The sequence below is a fragment of the Talpa europaea genome (genome assembly GCF_964194135.1).
Source record: "Talpa europaea genome assembly, chromosome: 15".
NCBI lineage: Eukaryota > Metazoa > Chordata > Mammalia > Eulipotyphla > Talpidae > Talpa > Talpa europaea.
The window spans coordinates 8907101-8927223 of record NC_140083.1 but is presented as its reverse complement, the minus strand read 5'-3'; the positions used below and the strand labels follow the sequence as shown (position 1 = coordinate 8927223).

Below are 20123 nucleotides of genomic sequence, written 5' to 3'. Positions count from 1 at the left end.
ACAGTAATCAGCGCCAGCAACCAGCTGCACCACCCAGCTTCAGGCTTGCAAAGTGACATTTCCATACACACTGTCCCATCTGACGAATCAGTCTAGTTAACCTCAGACTCCTAGGGGTCATCAAGCTCTGTGGTTTCTAAGTTATTAATTTTCTCCCATGAAAGCTCTGCCGGGGAGCACAGTGTGCTGAACAGATGGCGAAGGCTCTAGCATTTCTAGATGCTGAAGAGTGTGAGAGACAGGGGCCAGCTTGCAGGTGTCCTGACCCCTCTGAAGATGCTGATGAGCAGAAGATGTACAATTTCTGGACACCCCATTATACCACCCTGAGCCCTCTTTGCTCTCATGGTTGGTCTTTGTTCAAAACTTTTTCTTGCTTGTGGTCTTGATGACTGCGGATGGAAGTGGGTGCAAACAGAATACCAAAATATTTCCGGAAAGAGTATGTCTGTTTTCCTTTCGTTTTCAGCCTCTCTATCAATCCTTCCTCCAAAGTGATTTAAAGGGATAAAAGAGGGGCCTCCCCGGTGGCGCAGGGGGTTGAGCGCCGCACTGTGAAGTTGTCCGCAGCCTCTGCTGTGTGGGTTCGATTCCCGGCCGGCCAGGGAGAAACCCACATGGCGCAGCAGACCTCTCCTATCTCGCCCGCTGTTCCCCTCAGCAGTGTCTTTGATCCATCTGCCTGTTCTGCTCACCGCTCTGTCTCTGGTGAATCTTCTCACTCTCCCGTGCCTCTGACCTGTACCCCAGTTCTTGTATAAATAAAATCTTTAAAAAAAATAAAGGGGTAAAAGATAACCCTACAGAGGTATTCCTTTATAGCAGATTCTTCAGGTGTCTGATAGATTTACATTCCTATGTGCCAAAGACATCAGCACACATGTCCTGGTCAGTTTCTTCTTACATATTTTGAAGCCAAAATACTTTCAACTCTTTTCTTTTGACCTCCCACATTCCCTTCCTAGGAGGCTAAGAAGCTCCAAGACCAAGGTTTAGGCTGCACCTCATCCTCCCTTCACTGACTGGTGCTTCTGAACCTTGGAGACCAGCCCTCTGGCCATGAACTTGTAAACTTTGTCTTCCCGCTAGACTGTATTCCATGGAGGTAGGAAATAGAACTTCAATATCTTGTTGTCACCTGTCCCCACCCCATCACCCAAACCATTTCCCAGACGCCAACCCAGTTCACACCCATGTTGGTTTAGCTGCTGGAGGACTCCAGGTGGGCAGATGGGAGGCCAGTCCCAGCAGGATGTAGAATAAAGAAGACCTGTGTCCCGCCCAGCCCCCCCTGAGCACAGGACTCTATTCACCACATCAAGGTGGCCGGGGCAGAGGATGCAGCCAAGTCCAAGTCTGGAAACCTTCTGTTGTTGGAGAGCTGTGCCCTCCTCCCACCTCCCCTGCCCACTGTGGGCCCTGGGGATGGGGGGCAGCGAATGCGGGGAGCACCCTGATTGCCAAACAAGAAAGTACAAAATAGCAGGGTTTTGGAAGTGCAGAGGAGAAGCTGAAGCAAATAAAGACACACTAACTGGCAGACCAAACAGGCGGACTGGCATCTGGCCAGTGATTTTACTTTGGAAGGCCTTTGCGAACGTATTTGGGAAAGCTGTGGGTATCTCGTTTTAGTTCAGGGGAGCGCGATTTTGATTCTGTTAGGAAAACATGGGTGTGGTCTCTATGCTGGGCCACCATGGCCTCAGTCTTTTTGGACTGAGGCCAGGGGGGCTTGTCTGTCCCAGTCAGCTGCCTTTGGGTCATGCATGGGGATGAGATGGGACAGGACTTGTGATGGAGCAGGTGCTCCAGGTCTGAAAGTACCTAGCACGTTCGTGGGTGCCTAGACGAGTTTGTGGGTGCCCCACCATCATTTTCTGAGATTTTCAAGGCCAGAGTATGCTTGCCTTTCTTCTCATTGTAGGATGATCCCCCAAGCCTTAGCCTGCATTGCATGTTAGTAGTCCCTACGATCCCCAGCTTCCAGGACGAATAGATAACAATGGAAATCATAGCAGTAGCAGCAATATTAGTAATAGTGACTGGACACAGGGCCATGAGTGGGGCCACACTCTTGGTGCATGTACATAACCCTCACAGCCCTCTTAGGACTTACTGTTAGCATCCTGCTCATTTTCCAGAATAGGAAACTAAGGCACAGAGAGGTTTAGTATATTCCCTAAAGTCACACGACACCAGGGCTAGGATCTGAACCCAGGCAATCAGGCCAGCCACCTCGAGTTGCTGCTCCACTAGTAATAAGTACATCACTTGTCTGGCATATGACGGGCACTGGGCCAACATAATCAGAGAGATTTAGGAGGAAAGAGCTCCTGAGACATAGGGGTTTGCCTGAGGCCACAGGGTAATGGCAGAATTCAAACTCAAATGTGGTTTCCTGACTACAAAACTTACACTCTTTTCACTGAACTATTCTCAGATGAAAAGGTGCCAAGCTTAGGTCATTTCAGGGTAAAGAAGGAATTGGTTCACCGTGCATGCAGAAGCTTCCAGAAGTACCCAGCTTTATGGGACAGGTCATGCTATAGCTGAATGAAGTCAGATCTTTTTAAGACAGAAGAAGGTAGACATTGTTATTTAAAGGAATTCCTCTTGCTCCCCCTTGCCAAGCAAAGACTCATTCACTAGTTTATCTTCTGTATTAATGAAGCAGCCAAAGATGGAGGCAAATCAATCCAGGAAGAACCAATAGTGCATTCCTGGCAGATGTGCTTTCACTCAACATTTGAGCTGTTACAACCTGCCTGTGGGAGTTAATATGGAGGAAAAGGTCCCTGGGGCCCTGAGGATGGCTCCCTGCCAAGGATGCTGCTGTGAGGTTAGGCACAGAGGTGGATATAGACTCTTGAGGGAGTTTGGCCTGGGACCTTGCCAGCCTCTCGTTTTTACAGCAGACTTGGAAACAGCCACTCGCCTCCTTCCAGTGTAAGCTGCCCCACTACACTGCTGACTTCACCCATGGGCTTGTGTTCTGCCCTTCCTGGCAAGTGAGGTCTGCAGGGGCTGCTGCCCTTCTGGTCCTGACTCATGTCTGACCACAAGAGTAAGCTCCAAGCTCATGTTGGGGAAGACCAGGACAGAATCCAGCTGAGATGGGAGGAACTGGTTCCTGGTAAAGATCTTTTAAAGAGATTAGAGTCAAAGAAGTGAGAAACATGGTGGAATATTGCAAATGGGGGAGTTTATTGGACATACCAGGATGGGTAAGGGTGTGTGTGTGTGTGTGTGTGTGTAAAGATACTCTAAGATACTTAACAATCATTTCGTGTGCACCTACTCTTTTGGATGAAGCACAACTTGGGAAGTAGGCAGGGGTGATAGGATCTTAGAGCAGGAAGACCTTAATTTGCAATTCAAAGCATGGCTGCTCCACCTGCAATATCCACTCCAGTGTGGTCAAGGTCCTAACTTGAGGGGATCCAGCCCCCTCTATGCAGACCCTCCCTTCCCACCTTGGTAATTCTTGTTATCGAATAACTTTTTCTTTGGTTGAGCTACTTCTTTGACATTTCTGAATTCTGTCTTCAAGACCTGACTGTTTTCTTTTCCACATGATGGTTTTATAAATACTTGAAGACAGCTCCTGGGATCTCCTTCGCACAAAGCAGAAAGAGAAGACATAATCTCAAAGTCAGTTCTGCTCTTCTCTGCGTTCTCACTCATGACAATGCCTCTCTTCTAGCCTTGGACACATGAGGTCTAATTACCTTTGTACTTATAGTCAACTAACATTGACTGAACAGGTCCTCTCTGCTAGATGCTGTAGTCAGAACTTTTATAGGCTCTTCTGTTTAACCCTCAGTCCAATTCCCTGAGGTAGGGCTGATGCAAAACTTGGCAAGAGGGAGTGGCTTCATTTCTCTGTCAGTTTCCTCATCTGTATAATGTGGGTGCTAATACTTACTGCCCTTGTAAGGCAGCTGTGAAGGGTAAATAAGTAAACAAAAAAAGTGTTGTTTATATAACAAGTGTGTGCAAATAGGAACTATTTTTCTGGTAGTAATCCTTTCATGGATGGCGCATTCCATTTTTGATGTGGTGGTGATGATGAGGAGGAGGATAGTAATAACATTTACCTAATGTTCACCCTGTCCAAGACACGGTGCCAAGAGTTTCACATGCAATATCTTGCCTAACACCTTCAATTTAGAATATTGGTGCCATATTACCCTGGCCTTATAGAGAAGAAATTGGGGAGCAGAAACAAAGTTACTTGTGCATAGTAGTAACAGCCATAGGTGCAGAGCTGGGATTGGAGCAGTTCTTTTGAGTTCTGAGCCCAGCTCCCAACTGCCACCTCCTCTACCACATCCTCACTGAGCGACACTCAACTGGATCCCCTGCCTTCTAAGCGCTAGGTTCTGAGGGCCCATCAGAATGCCAAGTGTGGGGCATGGAGGGAGGTTGAGGTATCTCACGCACTCCGTGGCAGCACATCTACTGCTGCAAAGGAAGGGCCCCACCCAACTGAGGTGGAGGTCAAGAAGGGGTCCGAGTAGGAAGAGAGCAGGTCTGGAAGACCAAGGGATTGCCAGGTGGGCAGTGCAGGGAAAGCAAGAGGCTCCAATAGGAGATGTAGATTTGGAGCGATAGTGAACCACAGAGTCAAAAAGCTCCTCCAGAGAGGAGTGCAGTCCAGGGATTTCTGGGGCAGGCAGTTGTGAACATTGGGGGTGATTCCCTCCGATAATGGCTGCCTTCACCTTCTCACCACCCTCACTGTCTCCCATCAGAATTCTTGCTCTAATAAACATGATCTGTCTTGCCTTTTCCTGCAGTGATCCGGGCCAAGGTGGTGGGGAAGAAGCTGGTGAAGGAGGGTCCCTTTGGCACCATGGTCTACACCATCAAGCAGATGAAGGTGAGCAACAGCACTTGGGCTTTCAGAGGGTTCCTGAGTCTTTTTGTCAGGGGAGTCCTGGCTGAAGGAGGCAAGGCTGGCTGGCACTGGGGAGTGTGTTTGCTCATGTGTGAACCCCAGAGCCCACCCTCTGCTCTGCTGGAGAGGGTCTCAGGGAGGTCTTGGTAAGGGATGCAGGGGGCAGGGGCGATGGGGGCTGCTTGCTCCAGAGCCAGGCTCGTGGGACCCCTCAGAGGCTGCTGTAAAGAGGCTGGGCCCTGAAGCTGAGAGCAGAGTCACATTACCTGGTAACTGAGATAGTGACCACATCACTGTCCCTCTCCAGGACTCAGGCTTCCCTTCTGTGAAATGGGGGTGAGCGTTGGACTAGATTGTCTTACGGGTCCTTCCGAGTTCTGGCTTTTTTAGTTTCCACGGTGTTCCAGATCTCTTGCGGTCATTGAGGTTGCAACTTAAGTTGGACTGCTGTGACCCTGCAGCAGGAGCTGCACCCCCTCAGCCCTGCTTCCCCAGCTTGAGTGTCTTCCTGCATCAGGTGGTTAGCTCCACTTACTGAGCCTGCTGCCGAGCTGCACACTCCTGAACCTGTGAGCACTGGGAAGCCCGGGGAGGAGGGAAGCCTCCAGAAAATGAGCAATAGATCCAGAATGCAGAGAACCTGCTACTAGTCTCAGCTCCTCCTGAGTATCTTGGAACAGTCCCTTCTCCTGGGCTTCAGCTTTGCCATCCGTCAACAGTGCGGGGTGGGGTGCGGTACCCCTGAGGGCCTTCTGGCCCCAGGCACTTCAGGATTCTAAGCACCTGCAGACATTGGCTGTGTTGCTGCTAAGTAGGAGCAGGTGTGGGTGCCAGAAGGGGGTACTTATGTTTGCCTTCACACAGAGGATCAGGCTTTGCTTCAAATAACTCAGCGACTGGTCCATCACCCCAACTTTGTAGGCACCTCCCAAGGGCAGGCTCTGTGCCAGGAGCCATGGAGCCCACAGGGGAGATACAGCTCCTATGTCTGTGAACAGTAGTCGGGCCAGAAGTGTGACTAATGAGGTCAGGATGGTGTGCTCAGGTTCAAGTGAGCTAACAGCCCTCAAGCTTGGATTTGCATCTCCGACAGCTGGGGCAGGACTGGGCCGGCCATGGGACTTGGGAGGACTTGTCCGCCTAATGGGGGAATGAGGATGAGACCCTGTTAGCCTGGAAGCTCCCCAGATCACCATTCCTATGTCCTGAGGTCAGGGGTTAGATGCACTAGGTTTGTGGAGCCTGTTGATTTGGAATCAATTTTGGAAATAGCCACCGCCTTCTGGTTATGTAATGTCCAGAGTCGGCCCTGGCCCTTTGCCCTTGGCCGCACAAGCTTGGTCATGGGACCAGCTTAGGTCTTCAGATGGCTACGGGGAAAGGAGAGTGGGTGGAGGGGGAACCAGCAAGAGCAACAACAACCCTCCAACCCACAGTGCAACCCCTGGCAGCTGGCGAGCAAATGCCAAAGCTTGTCAGACAAAAGCAGAGATTCAGAAACCACATTCCCTGCCTGCTCTGGAACCGCTCTGCCCATGGGGAGATGCTCTGTCACCACCAGAGAGCTGCCCGAGGACGGGGCAGTGCTCCCAAGCTTGTGTGACATCTGTCCTACCTTCAAGGACCTGGGCACCAGGGTGACCAGACACACTTTCAGAGGCCCATTTGCTGTCCCCACCAGAATTCCTGGAATTGGAGTGCGGGGCATTAAAAGTAAAACAACTCCTTTTATTACTGCCAGCCAGAGGCTTACAGGGGAATGACTTGCCAAAGTCAGGCTTCCTGGTTCGCATGGGTCAGTTCCCTTCTTAATCCTGTGTGTTGTCACATGACCCCCACATCTCCTTTTCATCTCCCTTTGATTATCAATCATTATCTAATGCCTTTTATTAGCTGGGTCCCACCCCGCTGCGCAGTACCAGATAATCTAGACTGGGTCATGCCCTTTAACCCAGAGAGGCCACTGGATTCTGCTGGTCTCGGGGTACCAGTCTGTGAATTAGAGTAGGTGCAGATGCAGGAGAAGGAGGAGCCCATCCAGCCATCCTCTCTGACCCCCTCCACCTCAACCTGCACTGAGCACTGAGCAATGCTTCCATTCTCTGAACCGCCAAGAAAATATTTGTGATAATGAACTCAAGACTCCATACGAGTGATATTTATGAGCATTTGCTCTGCACCTGCATTCTGCCTTTGCATGGATCGATCTTACAATAACCCTGGAAATAGAAACCCATTTCCCCCTGTTTTACAGGTGAGGCTACTGAGACTTGCAAAGGTTATACATATATACACATAACAGTCAAGATCACATAGTCAGAAAATGACAAACTAGAACAAAACCATCATCTTTGCCTGCAAGGTCACAGAACAGGGGAGCAGTCAACTGATGCATCATCATTCCTGCGCACTTTGGGGACGACTGTTCCCCCAGGGAATAAATGAGGTGACCTTGGGTTTGTGGGTTTGTTGAACATCAGCTTAGCTCTTGGCTTGCGACGTCCTGCAAAGGGTACACTGGGAAACAGCTTTGTAGGAGGGCAGGGAGAGGCGAGAGAAGAGAGCCTGCCTGCATTCTGGCACTGTTCCCTGGTGGCTTCGTTCCTGCAGATTAGGGTCTACCTCTACCCAGGATTAGAGTCTGCACCCCAAGTCAGCAAGGGCTCCCCTAGGGCAGGACTAAAGGAGCTCCAAGAACATGTGAATTCCCAGCTTTCCCATCTGAGATTTCCCTCTCCTTCTCTCTGAGATTCCCCCCCCAAAAAACTTCCCACCCAGATAAGGTGGACAGAGCCTCCCCCAAATGCGAATTCCAGAGCATCTGGCCTGTGTTTAAGGCACATCTTTAGTGTGCAGAGACCACAGGTTGGGGGGGGGGGTGTTAGAATGTTAAAGGAGCTCATTGCAAACCCAGACTTGGAGATTAGCTGAGACTGGGGCGCTGGGTTGTGGTGCAAAGGTGGAAGTTCCCAGAATTGGCCACTATAATCTGTGGGGACCTTTTCTCCTATCGGGACTATGAGAAAGCAGTCTGCTTTGCCAAGAGCTGTAGTTTGTGTGGTGGAGACACACTCTCAGGCTGGCTGCAGGGGGCCATCCCCCCCAGCACTTGGGGATATGACATCCCAACTGGTCCTGGGAGGGTCCCAAGAGGAGACCTGCTGGTCCTGTGCTTATGTGCCTGACTCAGGGCAGGACAGACCTGCTGGGCAATTGGAATGCTGCCCCTCCCACCTTGGGACTTCCTTCCTTCAGCGGTTTGTCTAATCAGATGAGCAAGAGCAAGGTCTTGCCTTTGAAGCCTCAGCTGGAGATCCCTCTAGCCCCCAGTTAACTGGGAATGAGTCTTCACCCAGTGCCTGTGGCCCATCCTGGTCTAGTGGTGTCACTGGGCCATCGGCAGAGACCGACTCCACTCTCACGTGCTCTCCCGGCCAGCCTGGCTTGTAAGATAAAGAGCATACACTTGGTATCTCAGTCAAGCAGCTAATGTTCCTGGATCTCAGGTGCTTGGCCAGGTCTGTCAGTGAGGCTACATGGTGGGTTTAAGTGGATTCCTGATGGAAGGCAGCATGGCGCACAGTGCTGATATCTCCTAGGCAGGCCAGGAGTATTTGACATATGGTGACATTTCATGCTGTCAATGTAGAGTGCAGACCAGACATTCCCTCAGAAATGTGCAAATCCCCCCAGACTCAGGAAGTTCTTTCTCCTAGTGTTTGTCCCGTCATCCCAAAGGAAACTTTGTGTGGATAATACCAAGAAGCGAGGCCCAGAGGCATACACACACTCACATGCATGCACACACACACACACACACACACAGTGGAATGTTATTCAACCTTTAAAAAGAAGGCAGTTCTGGAGCCTGATGTGCACTATGGTTAATAATCCTCACATGAGAAATCTACTAAAAGAGCATATCTTAAGGGTTCTCACCCACAAAAGTGGTAACAATATGAGATGAAGAATTTGTTAACTAGTTTATGTGATCACTTCACAATGTGTCCACATATAAAATCATCATTTAATTCTCAAGCATCCTATGAAGTAAGCACTTTGCCCCATTTCATAGAGGAAGTGACTGAGGCTAGCAGAAAAGAAATAACTTTTCAGTGCTAGTAAGTGGCAGAGACTAGATTCAAACACTGGCGTTCTGTCTCCAGGACCTCAGTTTACCAAGTCTTCCACTGCATTGGTGGGATGAGATTATGTTTAACATCCTTCCCTATTCTATCTTTCTCTGCTCTCTCTGGCTTCAGGACGCAGAAACCTATCATAGCACCACAGAGACACCTCTAGGCCTTTATGACTACAGACCCAATGAGACTTTTAGGGTCCATGTTTAGGTCCAGATGGAGCTGTTACCCAGAGAAGTCAACAAAATGAGGAGAACCTGTCTTTACCACATCGCTATTTTTTCAGGGACCCTAGAGGACAGTCATGCTCGTCAGGCTCAGCCATCTAGAAGGCATCCACATTTTGACTCTGCGTACAAATGCTAGAAGCCATGTTCAAATTCAAAAGCGACAGCGGTGCTAGGCTGATTTTGATGAGTTTGTGGAGTTCCTGCCGACCAACTTAGGTCACCAACTCTGAACAGGGGCTTGATTCTCACCCATAATGCAGAGAGGAGATCAGAGGAAAGAACAGACAGGGAGGAAACTGGGGCACCCCCAGCCTGCACCTAGCCTTACAGGAGTGCTGAGCTGTAACATGCGCAAACACTCAAGGACCTGCCACACCAAAATAAAAGGCTGTGGGCACAGAAGCGAGTATCAGGATGTTTTCCGCAGGTCACACCTAAGGACACAGGCAGCAGCACCCTCACGCGTGGTTGAGGCCAGAGCACCTGCATCCACCACCTGATTTCACACATCCCTGGCCCCCTGAGAGTAACTGAAAGCTGGGTATGGGCAGCATTTTCCACAGCGCCTGGCTGCGTGGCCTTGTGCAGGTGGCCAGGCTCTTGGGAGAAGAGGCTAAGAAGGGAAGCCAGGCAAAGGAGACCCCTGTGCTCTGACAGTTGCACACGACCAGCACCGCTCTCCCCTGAAGCAAGGCAGAGGCTCCCAAACCCCAGGCCCCACAGACCCTTTATGATGGCAGAGGCCCGACTGGGCCATCTACCCCCGCCAGCCAGTCTCCACTTAAGAGAAGACAAGGAGAAAAAAACAGCCCATTAAACTGAATGAGAAGCATTTCGATGAGACACCCATGAGGTGATGTCTGGCTTTTTATTAATTACCGCAAGTAAATTAAGACCGCGTGCCAGAAACTAGAGTAGAGACTTTGTCCTATTGAAAACCCTTGGGACCAGCCCAGAGCCCACCAGCTCACCAGGGTCCTGAGCCCATGCACTCTGCGAAGGGGGGCGGGGGTGGGATGGAGCTACGCCTCGGGCCTCCTCCACCCCCACTGGCTCCTACAGCAGAGTCGCCTCATCAGACCCGAGCAACATGTGAACTTGACCTGGAATCACCAAGTGGTGATTGGGCTTGTCCTCCGTGGGGTCACACCAGTGGCTCTGCTCGCATGCTGGTAGAGGCGGCCCAGGACCCAGAAAGGGCACGTACTGGCCTCTGGGGTGCTGGGCATGAGCTTTTGAGGGGCGGGGGAGGCCCGTAGGGTAATAGACTCTGGGGCAGAATCTCCTGCTTGGAATTCGACCTCGCCTTCTACAATCTACTTCACCTCCCTGGGAGTCAGGTCTCCCCTCTATAAGATGGGTGCCTCCTAGGGCTGTCATGGGGCTTGGGTGGGTTCATATTGGAGTAGTTCTCAACCTCGGTGCTGTTGACACTTGGGGCCAGATCCCGCTTTGCTGTGGGGGCTGTTCAGAGCACTATAGGCTGTTTAGTATCATGCCTGACCCCAACAACAGAGGCCCCCCACTTCCCAGTTGTGACACCCCAAAATATCCCCAGACATTGCCTAGTATCTCCTGGGGTGGGGGTCCAGTTGCCTCCAGTTGAGAACCATTGTACTCATTTACATTGTAGATAAAGTGACCAAATCCACAGTTTCATACAGTTCAGCTTCATAATTCTACACGCTTATTAAAGTGTTTAGTCCAACATCTACGGATTTCGTACCCAATCGTCTGTGCTCTAGCTGGGCTGGACAAAGAGGTACTTTCATCACTGCTCAAGAGAATAAGAGCACCGAGAATACCTGGCCTGGGTTCATCTTTCACAAACAAATTCTGCCAGAGACCTGGCCTGTCTGGTGGGGTCATAACACCCTCCTCCCTGGGTTCATAAGATGGGGGTGTCTGTGAAAGTGGAAAATGCCACAGACATGTTGCCAGAGTTTGGCAAGGCTGGAGGGGTCCTGTTCATAGCAGATCTCTGAAGAGGTGTTGAATTTGAGGAAAGTGTGTTCTTGGCAGTTTGAAGAAAGGCGTGTGAGCAGCTGGACAGGAAGCTTACTCAGAAGGAACTGACCTCGGCTTAGACAAGAGCAGCCCAGGTGGGGTGGGTAGATCTGGACAGGCCACACGCCAGCCAAAGGACAGCAAGTTGCAACCTGCTTCCCTCTCACGGCCTCCTTCCGCCCGCAGATGTACCGAGGCTTCACCAAGATGCCGCACGTGCAGTACATCCACACGGAAGCTTCCGAGAGTCTCTGTGGCCTTAAACTGGAGGTCAACAAGTACCAGTACCTGATCACAGGTAACCCCCAACACTAGCATGGAGGCAGGGGCTGGCCCCTGTTCCTTCACCTCAGAAAGACGGAGGAGAGGTTGTCCCCTCAGAACCCTGGCCACATGTCCGGTGAATTAATTGTAAGGGGTCTCGAGCACCGAGTCCATATTGCTCAGCCAGCGTTGCAGCTGGAGGCTGTATGTACCCCTTGTGGGCTTTGCTCTCAGCAACACCCCTGACCTTGAGAAGATGACCTCCACCTGGGCCATTTCTCAGCTCCACTATAAGTAAAAGGGAGTGCCAACACCTGTTTGTCAAGCGATGAGGCCTAATGGCGAAAGCCACCCATCTTTAGGCAGTCGTGTAAGAAAGGAGAAGAACAATCCAAACACCATGGAGGGGCTGGCGGCTGGGCTGTGGTCCCAACTCCAGGGCTTCCTGGGTGGGGCCTTCAGCAAATACACTTGACCTGAGCTTCATTTTCCTCACCTGGAAAACAGGGGTACAGTTTGTTTTACAAGTGTTGGGGGGAGATGAAATAGAAGCGTGGGGCTGCAAAGTACTTAGCACAGTCTCCGGCTAGTCCTGGGTGCTCAGAGGTGAGAACTCTCTCCCTCCAGCTGGACTCTGGAGAGCGTGACTCTCCCCTTGCCATCTTCCGCCCTCCCCTAGGCCGTGTCTATGACGGGAAGATGTACACTGGGCTGTGCAACTTCGTTGAGAAATGGGACCAGCTCACCCTCTCCCAGCGCAAGGGGCTCAACTACCGGTACCACCTGGGCTGTAACTGCAAGGTAAGTCCTGGGGGTTCTGGCTCACAGCCCCGGATTATCAGCTCCTGCTGAGTCGGGTGCTAGGCCCTTGAGCTAGAAAGGCGGGTGGGTCAGACCAAGGTCAAGGAACAGGTCGGAGCAAGGGGTGAGGAATGTGGCCCCCAGGCTGAGCCATGCAGAAGGCAGGAGAAGAATGCCTTTCTGCTGTCATAAGCTGCCTCTGTGCTCCCCACTTGGCAGCTGCTAGGGCACAAGGGCTCTTCAGCGCTTGCAGCCCCTCCCGGGGGTTCAAGGCAGTGGCAGGTACAGGATCCTGACAGGGCAGGTCCCACCAGCAGTCCCAAGCGGGCTTATGCTGGCAGCTGACTCCCTGCAGCCTCTGCTCCGGGCGGGCAAGCTGGAGCCAGAAGCTGAAACCACAGGCTACAGCGGTCACTCTCCACCCAGGTCTGACCCCTGCCACACACACAGGGTCAAGGCACACTCCCTTCCTGTTGTCGGAGAGATTGGGACATTCTCATGCTTAATCCTCACTACAACGCTGTGTGGTTTGAATCATTATGATCCCCATTTTATGGATGAGGATGTAGAGGTTCAGAGAGCTTAAGTAACTAGTCCTGGGTCACACAGCTCACTCAGTCTGGTTTCCAGGCTAGGGCTCCTGGACCTTTAGGTTTGTGCTTTAATCTTTCTAATTCTTTCATTCCATCCAACAGTGGACCTCTCTCATCCTTGCCTGTCACCATCTGAGAGGATATCTAGTTCTACTGCTTACTGGCTGTGTGACCTGGAGCCAGCTCCTTAGCTGCTCTGAGCCTCTGTTTCCTAATCTGTCCAAGAGAGATCAAAGTGCTGTGAGAATTAAAGAGAATAACACAGAGGCACTGAGCAGGGTGTCTGGAACACAGTGGGTGCTCAGCCTCTGTTAGCAGGTGTTAGCTGTGTTGTTTTCACTGAGGGACTGATGTGGCCCCACCTGCATTAATCCCAGGTTCAGACTCCTGACTTAGTATCAGGCCTGGGCCCACCAAGCAGTGTCCACCAACCAACCATGGTGCCTGTTATCTAATTGCAGATCAAGTCCTGCTACTACCTGCCTTGCTTTGTGACCTCCAAGAATGAGTGTCTCTGGACCGACATGCTCTCCAATTTCGGCTACCCTGGCTACCAGTCCAAACACTACGCGTGCATCCGGCAGAAGGGTGGTTACTGCAGCTGGTACCGAGGATGGGCCCCCCCAGACAAAAGCATCATCAATGCCACCGACCCCTGAGTGCCAGACCCTGCCCCACCTCACTTCCCTCCCTTCCCACTGAGCTTCCCTCGGACACTAACTCTTCCCAGATGATGACAATGAAATTAGTGCCTGTTATCTTCAAATTTTAGCACTTGGAACACTTAAAGAAAAGTCTATGCTGTCATATGGAATTTAATTTGAATGATCCTCCTGGCCCTATCCTAGTCCTTCTTTTTGATTTTGACATCACCCATTTCTACCTTGGAATTTTTGGTGCCATGCCAGAAAGAATGAGGACCGTATGCTCCTCTTCTTCGTGATGATATAATCTATATTTTTTTAGGAAAACAAAAATCGAAAAACTATCCCCTTCGGGCATTGTAACACCGACCCTTCTTTCTTCTTCTCCACCTCACCATCTCCCAGACCCTTCTCCCTCTGCCCTTCTCGTCCACCCCAGCACATAAAAGACATAGACAAGGAAGTTGCTGAAAGGCCGACTGTTCGAGATCAGTCGAGGGCAGCAAGCAGATAGACTCAAGGTACGCGGACGATCTCACACACTGAGGAGAGGCGACTGCACGGCCCGCGCTGACTATGTCTGTCTGTGTCTTCATGTTAGGGTGGGGGAGGGTAGGAAGACACTGCAAGAGAGGGTCTGAGATGACACAGCACACACAGTCCCCCCAGCCCCTGGTGCTGGGGTTGACCAGATGTTTCTGAGTCTGGAGCAAGTAGCCAGGCTGGAATCACAGAACTTTTTGTAGTGGGTTAAGACTAAACCATCTGCCTGAGGTCGGGAGGCAATCCGCCTGCCTGGTTCAAACACTCAGGTGAAAGACACGCCAATGTCTTTCCTCTCCCCACCTCCCGCAGGATTTCCTCCTGGAAAACTCTTGGGTTAGATTTGACCAGGAGCTTGCCTTTCTGTAAATTGGAGAACTAGACACACCACACACTATCCACAGATATAGCCAAGTAGATTTGGGTAGAGAATACTATTTCCAAAGTAGAGTTTAGCTCACCTAGGGGGATGTGTTTGTATACACATTTGCATATACCCACACTGGGACATAAGCTAATTTTTTTCTAGGACACAGAATTCTGTTCAATGCTGTTAAATACGCCAATAGTTTAATCTCTTCTGTTTTGTTGTTGTTGCTTGTTTGAAGAAAATCATGACATTCCAAGTTGATTTTTCTTTTTTTTCATTTTAATTAAAATTTGAAATTCTGAACACCCTCAGCATCCCCCTAACTGGGGTCATCTGTCCCTCTCCTTTTCTCCTGCTTCATGTTTGGGGCCTTCGTTGAACTGCCTTGCTGACTTGGCTCAGATGGGACATGAGAGTTAGTGTGGGTGAGGGGCCTGGGCACAGGAGGGGAAGCTGCCGTGTCCTGCCCTGGGTAGACGGACACCTTTCCCGGGTTTGGGGACAGTTCGCTCCTCTCCCCTCAGCTCACCCATGGGTGAATACCACCTCCTGAGGTCCTCACCTCATGGAATTAAAACTGGGGGTACTGGGGAAGCCTGACTGTGCCATCAGCGGTAGGGTTATTTTTTGTGTTTTTTGAAAAATAAAACTATAATATAAATCCTCCAATTAAATAAAATTATTTTAAGTTTTAGTGTTGAATGTGAGATGCCAAGAGTAGGAGATAATGTATATTTTACAGAGTTGGGGATGGTAGAATGGTGACATTTAACCTGATTGCTCTGTCTCTTTTTTCAGATTATGGGTATTTATCCTCTATTAGTATTTGTATCTTCAATTCATTCCACTTTAGGAAATAGAGCTGCCCATGGAAACAGGAGAAAAAAAAAAAGAAGTAGACAACATGGAATGTCTCATGCCGGTGCCCAGGCAAGGCGTCTGGCAGAACTCCAGAGCAGGAGGGCAGTACGGGCACCTGGCTGGGGGGCTGATTTCATTCCCTTGTAGCTCACCTTGTGGTCAAGCTGCTGGGCAGATGGACATGGGAGCTTTGCCCTCTCGGTGAGGCAGTTCGAGCAGGAGCTGAGGTCAGCGGTCAGTGGTTTCGAAGGGGTGGGCCTTAGACTTGGTGTTTGGAGATTACCTTCATTTCACCTACAAAGGCTTGCAAGGTGGAACCCCTGAGCTGCCCCGCACACGTACCCCCCCTCACCTCCACCACTGGACACCAGCATCTCCGCCTCGAGGCATCTGGCCATGTTTGTCTCTTAGGGGATCACTGCCACTCCCCTGAGGGAAGGACGTGGCGTGAGTCGTCAGGAGTCATGCAAGGTTTCCCCGCAGAATCTAAAAGCCGACAGAATCGCTGTCTCATCTGCCAGGTTCCTGGGTGGGGGAGAACAGCGGGTCCTGGGCAAAGAAAGGGTCCTTGGCACAGCCTCGCTGTCAGAGGGCGGTTGTTGAGCTTTCTCTAAGCTATAGCTTTGTTTATTTCACCTGTTCACTTACTGTATAATTTAAAATCATTTATGTAGCTGAGACACTTCCATATTTCAATCATATCGTGGACGTTTTATTTTGCTAAATCTTGTGTCGTGTAGGCTGTCCTATGTGTACCTTGTGTTTAAGAGGAAAAAAAAAAAAAAAAACCCACATGCCACCATTTTCCTGAATCAAATTCTACAGTGGAGTAGAGGGTAAAACGCTTCTGCTGTGCAGGCAGCTGGACTGGTGAACTGGGGAGGCAAGGAGGAGCTGGCACGGGAGACTCTTCGGCCCCCGCCCTGGCATCTCAGTGCTTGCTGGAGCGGGAAGAAGCTAGAAGGATAGCAAGTCCCTGCACATCCTTGCTCTGGGACTGACCCGGCCGGTCTGCTGGTCGTTCCTATTTCGTTTCCTCCTGGTCCCTTTGTCCACCCAAGGGAGAAGCTACGATTTCTCCTAAAAATCAGTGCCACGGAAGCTGATTCCAAGCTCTCTTGGCTCCCTCTGGCCACCTGTACCGCCTCCCAGCTGGGAAGTGCACACCGGGCTCCTGCCTCTCAGGCCAGTGTCCCGTGAGACTGAGTCGATAACCCTGCAGACCCCTAACCGTGGCGGCCGAGCTACCACCCCCAAGCACTGTATTTCGTCCCCTGGTTTTTACACAATTAAAGAAACAAATGACTTACTGGAACAGCTGTCTCCTTGTCGCCAAGGCCCCGGCGAGACAGCGCCCTCCCCTGCCCCGGCCCTTCATCTTGCATTCGACCATCGCCAAGATGGATTCCCCAGATGACACCACATGTTTGCATCCGGCTTCCTAAAGTATCACTAAAATCATAATATGAAAGCTAAACACTTAAAAGATCTCATGGTAAAGATGAAACCAAATGGAGGAGGCTCGGGGAGGGGCGTTAACAGCAGCCTGTGAACTGGTTGTTGGGGCGCGCGGTGGGGGTTCCCGCTCCAAGGGAGGGGCTTCGCGGATTCTGCCTTGCCCCCCACCCTGCCTCTCCCCATAGCCAGTCTGCTGCCCTGAGACCCAGAAGTGATGGAGAGAAACCAAGCAGAGAAAACCCTATCTGGAAGGAATGTATTTGTTGCTAAATTTTGTAGCACTGTTTACAGATTTCCTCCATGTTATTTATGAATTTTATATTCCGTGAATGTATATTGTCTTGTAATGTTGCATAATGTTCACTTTTTATAGTGTGTCCTTTATTCTAAACAGTAAAGTGATTTTATTTCTATCACACAACTGCTGTCTCTGTCTCCTTGTGTCCTACTCGCCGGCAGGGGTTAAAAAGATCTTGGAGGGCCTTGGAAGCCGGCCCTGCCCGCCCTGGCTCCCACTCCTGCCCCCTCTCTCCCTCCACTCCCTTCTGTAGTGAGATAAAACTAACACTCACCCACTTCTGCAGTCTGGACCGGCCCTGCCTTAGTCCTTTTCCCCAGCAGGAGGAATTTCGGGAGAGGCATTACCAATTTTCTCCCGGCTGCTAATCCAGCCTTGACCTTGCTTCCTGATTCTGTGGCCAGGTTCTCCGTGGTTGTCTGGCATCTGGACCTCCATTGGTGATACAAACATTCCCAGACCGGGGTCCTACTGGGTCCTTCCTGTTTTTGTCCTAAGAATCTCAACCCCCATAGAAATGGGGAGAGGGAGTGTGCAGACAGCAGTCCTTGATGTCAAGGTCAGCTTGAAATTCTAAGTATGGCTTGGCCCAGATGTAAATGCCAGGAACTCCTGAGGTCCCACACGAGCTGGTGAACCCTCCCACACTTACATCCCGGCCTATCAGCCCTGCTCCGTGGTTGGCTGCAAATCCCTCACCCAACTTTCATCCCACTGTTGACAGTGCTCCAGGTCATAGCTCCTGCCTCTCTGTTAGGGCTACTCTGCTGTGGCCGCCTAGCGTGTGCCAGGCACAAAGCTTTAGACACTAGATGACATCGACTCTCAAAGACTTGATGACATTGTTTGACTGTCATCTGTGGGTGTCAGTCAAGGAAGTGGAGGTTTGCTGGGTTCATTCCTTACCCAAGAAGTATTAACAGTAAGTAGGCAGAACCGGGACTCAAACTTAGGCTGGTTTGATGGTAAACCCTGGATTTTTGCCCATGAGTTTATGCTTTATTGGTATATGTTGGGTTCCACATGTCTTTCTCTTATTCCAACCAGCACACCCTAGATCTAGCAGTTCTCACTGGATCAGATACAAGAGACAGATAAATCATATAATCCTGCAGTCCTCCCGATCGGTGACTCCAAACGGGATTGTCCAGCTCAACAGCCCGAGCTTGGGATTCCACACACAAGATGACTGTTCCCCAAGATCCCCATCCCTCACAGAGCAAGCATGGGGGGGTGGCCCTGAGTGCCTTTGACCATTGAACCAACATGTAAGCGGGCACATCATGGGCTGCCTCCCACCGCCCCTGCCCGAGACTTCCACTTACCATCTTCTGGCTGTGGGATGGAGAGCTCTCCACCCTATTCAGAAAAACATTAGCCTTTCCCACCCACCCCTTCTCTGAATAGGAGGCTATCCCACACCCTCCAAGTTGAGCTCCACTACCTCCCAAAAAAGACCTTGGGTATAATTGCGATGCTAAGAAGACACGCAAGGAAACTGCCCTTTGACAATCAATGCAAATGACATATCACTGTTTTCATTAAAAGGAGAGTTGAAACCAGGTCCTACACAGGTATCAAGTGAAATAACATCCCATTTTTCCAACACCTTTACCTTTACCATCAACTTTTTGCTCCAACATACTAGTTCAAGATGTCCCCTAATATGCGGATGTCCCAAGAAATGCTGTCCACCATTGTCCTCTGCCCTCCTGCCTAGACTTTTGCCTGGAGCGATGACCAGGAAAGCCAAGTATTCCCACAGGGTATCACGGCTCTTCCTTAGAGCCTGGGTGGTCAGGGAGCGGCGCCCGACCCCACCTCCCTCATCCAGAGTGAGAACATGAACATCTGTGTTGGTTCCATATCACAAAAATAAGCAGAATAAAAAAGCACTCACCATTGGCTTATGGTTGGGGAAAAACGTTTGCTCCACCAGTGGGAACTTCTCAGGACCCAGGGAATGGAAGATCTTAATGAGTTGGGAGAACTAGGACAGAAGAGGCGAGAACACTAGTAAGCCATTGTTAGCCAGTCTGGAGAAACCACCCAGGCCTCAAGCTCCTGGCTGTTCTGAACTGAGCTCCTGTAAGCTGTCCCTTGTCTACCGGAGAAAGGCCAGCGTCCTTGGCTAACACCATCAGTCACGTTGGCTGCTCGATTACTGCCGACTCCTCCTCAAGTTGAACTCAATCACATTTAATGAGCTTTTACCAGGCCCTCAGCATTTTACACAAGCACAACCTGCTGACATTCATGCCACGCCCTCTACCTGTAATGCCCTTCTTTCTAGAGAGGTAGTGTTATGTGACAGTTCATGGTGTAGATTGGGGTTTAATTTCTCCACCACTTACTAGCTGGGCAGTCACTTCAGGGTTCTGAGATTCAATTTTCTCACTAGACTGGGGCAAAATCAAGCAGGGTAAGGGATTTGAGAGTATTTGGAGAGTGACAGGAGTGCATTTTAGGAGAAGCTTCTTTTACAGGTAACATTTGAAGGGGGACTCCAATCAAATGAGTGAATATCACAGTAATGAATACAAGTCAGCGGGAGGAATCAAGTCTTGAGGGTCAGAGAAAAATGACTGGGTGCTGGTTTTACCCTCACTGTCTACGTGACCCTGAGAAAAGTCCTTAATTACTCAGCTGAGCTTTGTTCTCTGCAAAATAGTATAACAGCACCCAAATCCCGGGTACCCTTGCCATGAGCACTGGTGACTCATTTTCTGGTACAGCAGGTTGCCACTTCATGTCACCCAGAGGTCCTGAGAAGCTGACCAATTTGATCACAGGCTAATTGATATAAGCAAGAGTTAAGGTCCTAGGAGGTATGTCTGTTCACAAAAAGCACCATATTTTAAATAAAGACTCAAGGGCCTCCCTGGTGGTGTAGGAGTTAAAGACAGCACTATCAAGCTATCAGCAGCCACTGAAGCATGAGTTTGATCCCCGGCAGGCCCTATGGGAGCTAACCCATATGGCACAGCAGACCTCTCCTGCCTCGCCTGCTGCTCC

At 50.5% G+C, this 20123-nt stretch overlaps 2 protein-coding genes across 2 annotated transcripts in view; one reads left to right on the top strand and one right to left on the bottom strand.

Moving 5' to 3' along the window:
* Positions 1-13593, top strand: part of TIMP3 (TIMP metallopeptidase inhibitor 3) — a gene marked incomplete at both ends in the record, with an annotated part of 47497 nt that extends 33904 nt beyond the window's left edge. Inside the window, 4 exons of the mRNA XM_084255781.1 lie at positions 4800-4882; positions 11463-11574; positions 12220-12341; positions 13396-13593. Coding sequence (XP_084111907.1) covers positions 4800-4882; positions 11463-11574; positions 12220-12341; positions 13396-13593 — 515 coding nt within the window. The remainder of the gene's footprint in view (positions 1-4799; positions 4883-11462; positions 11575-12219; positions 12342-13395) is intronic.
* The window catches only part of SYN3 (synapsin III), a gene marked incomplete at its 5' end in the record, with an annotated part of 340756 nt that overhangs the window by 232454 nt on the left and 88179 nt on the right, over positions 1-20123 (bottom strand). Inside the window, one exon of the mRNA XM_084255436.1 lies at positions 19009-19098. Within this exon, the coding sequence (XP_084111562.1) occupies positions 19009-19098 (90 nt within the window). The remainder of the gene's footprint in view (positions 1-19008; positions 19099-20123) is intronic.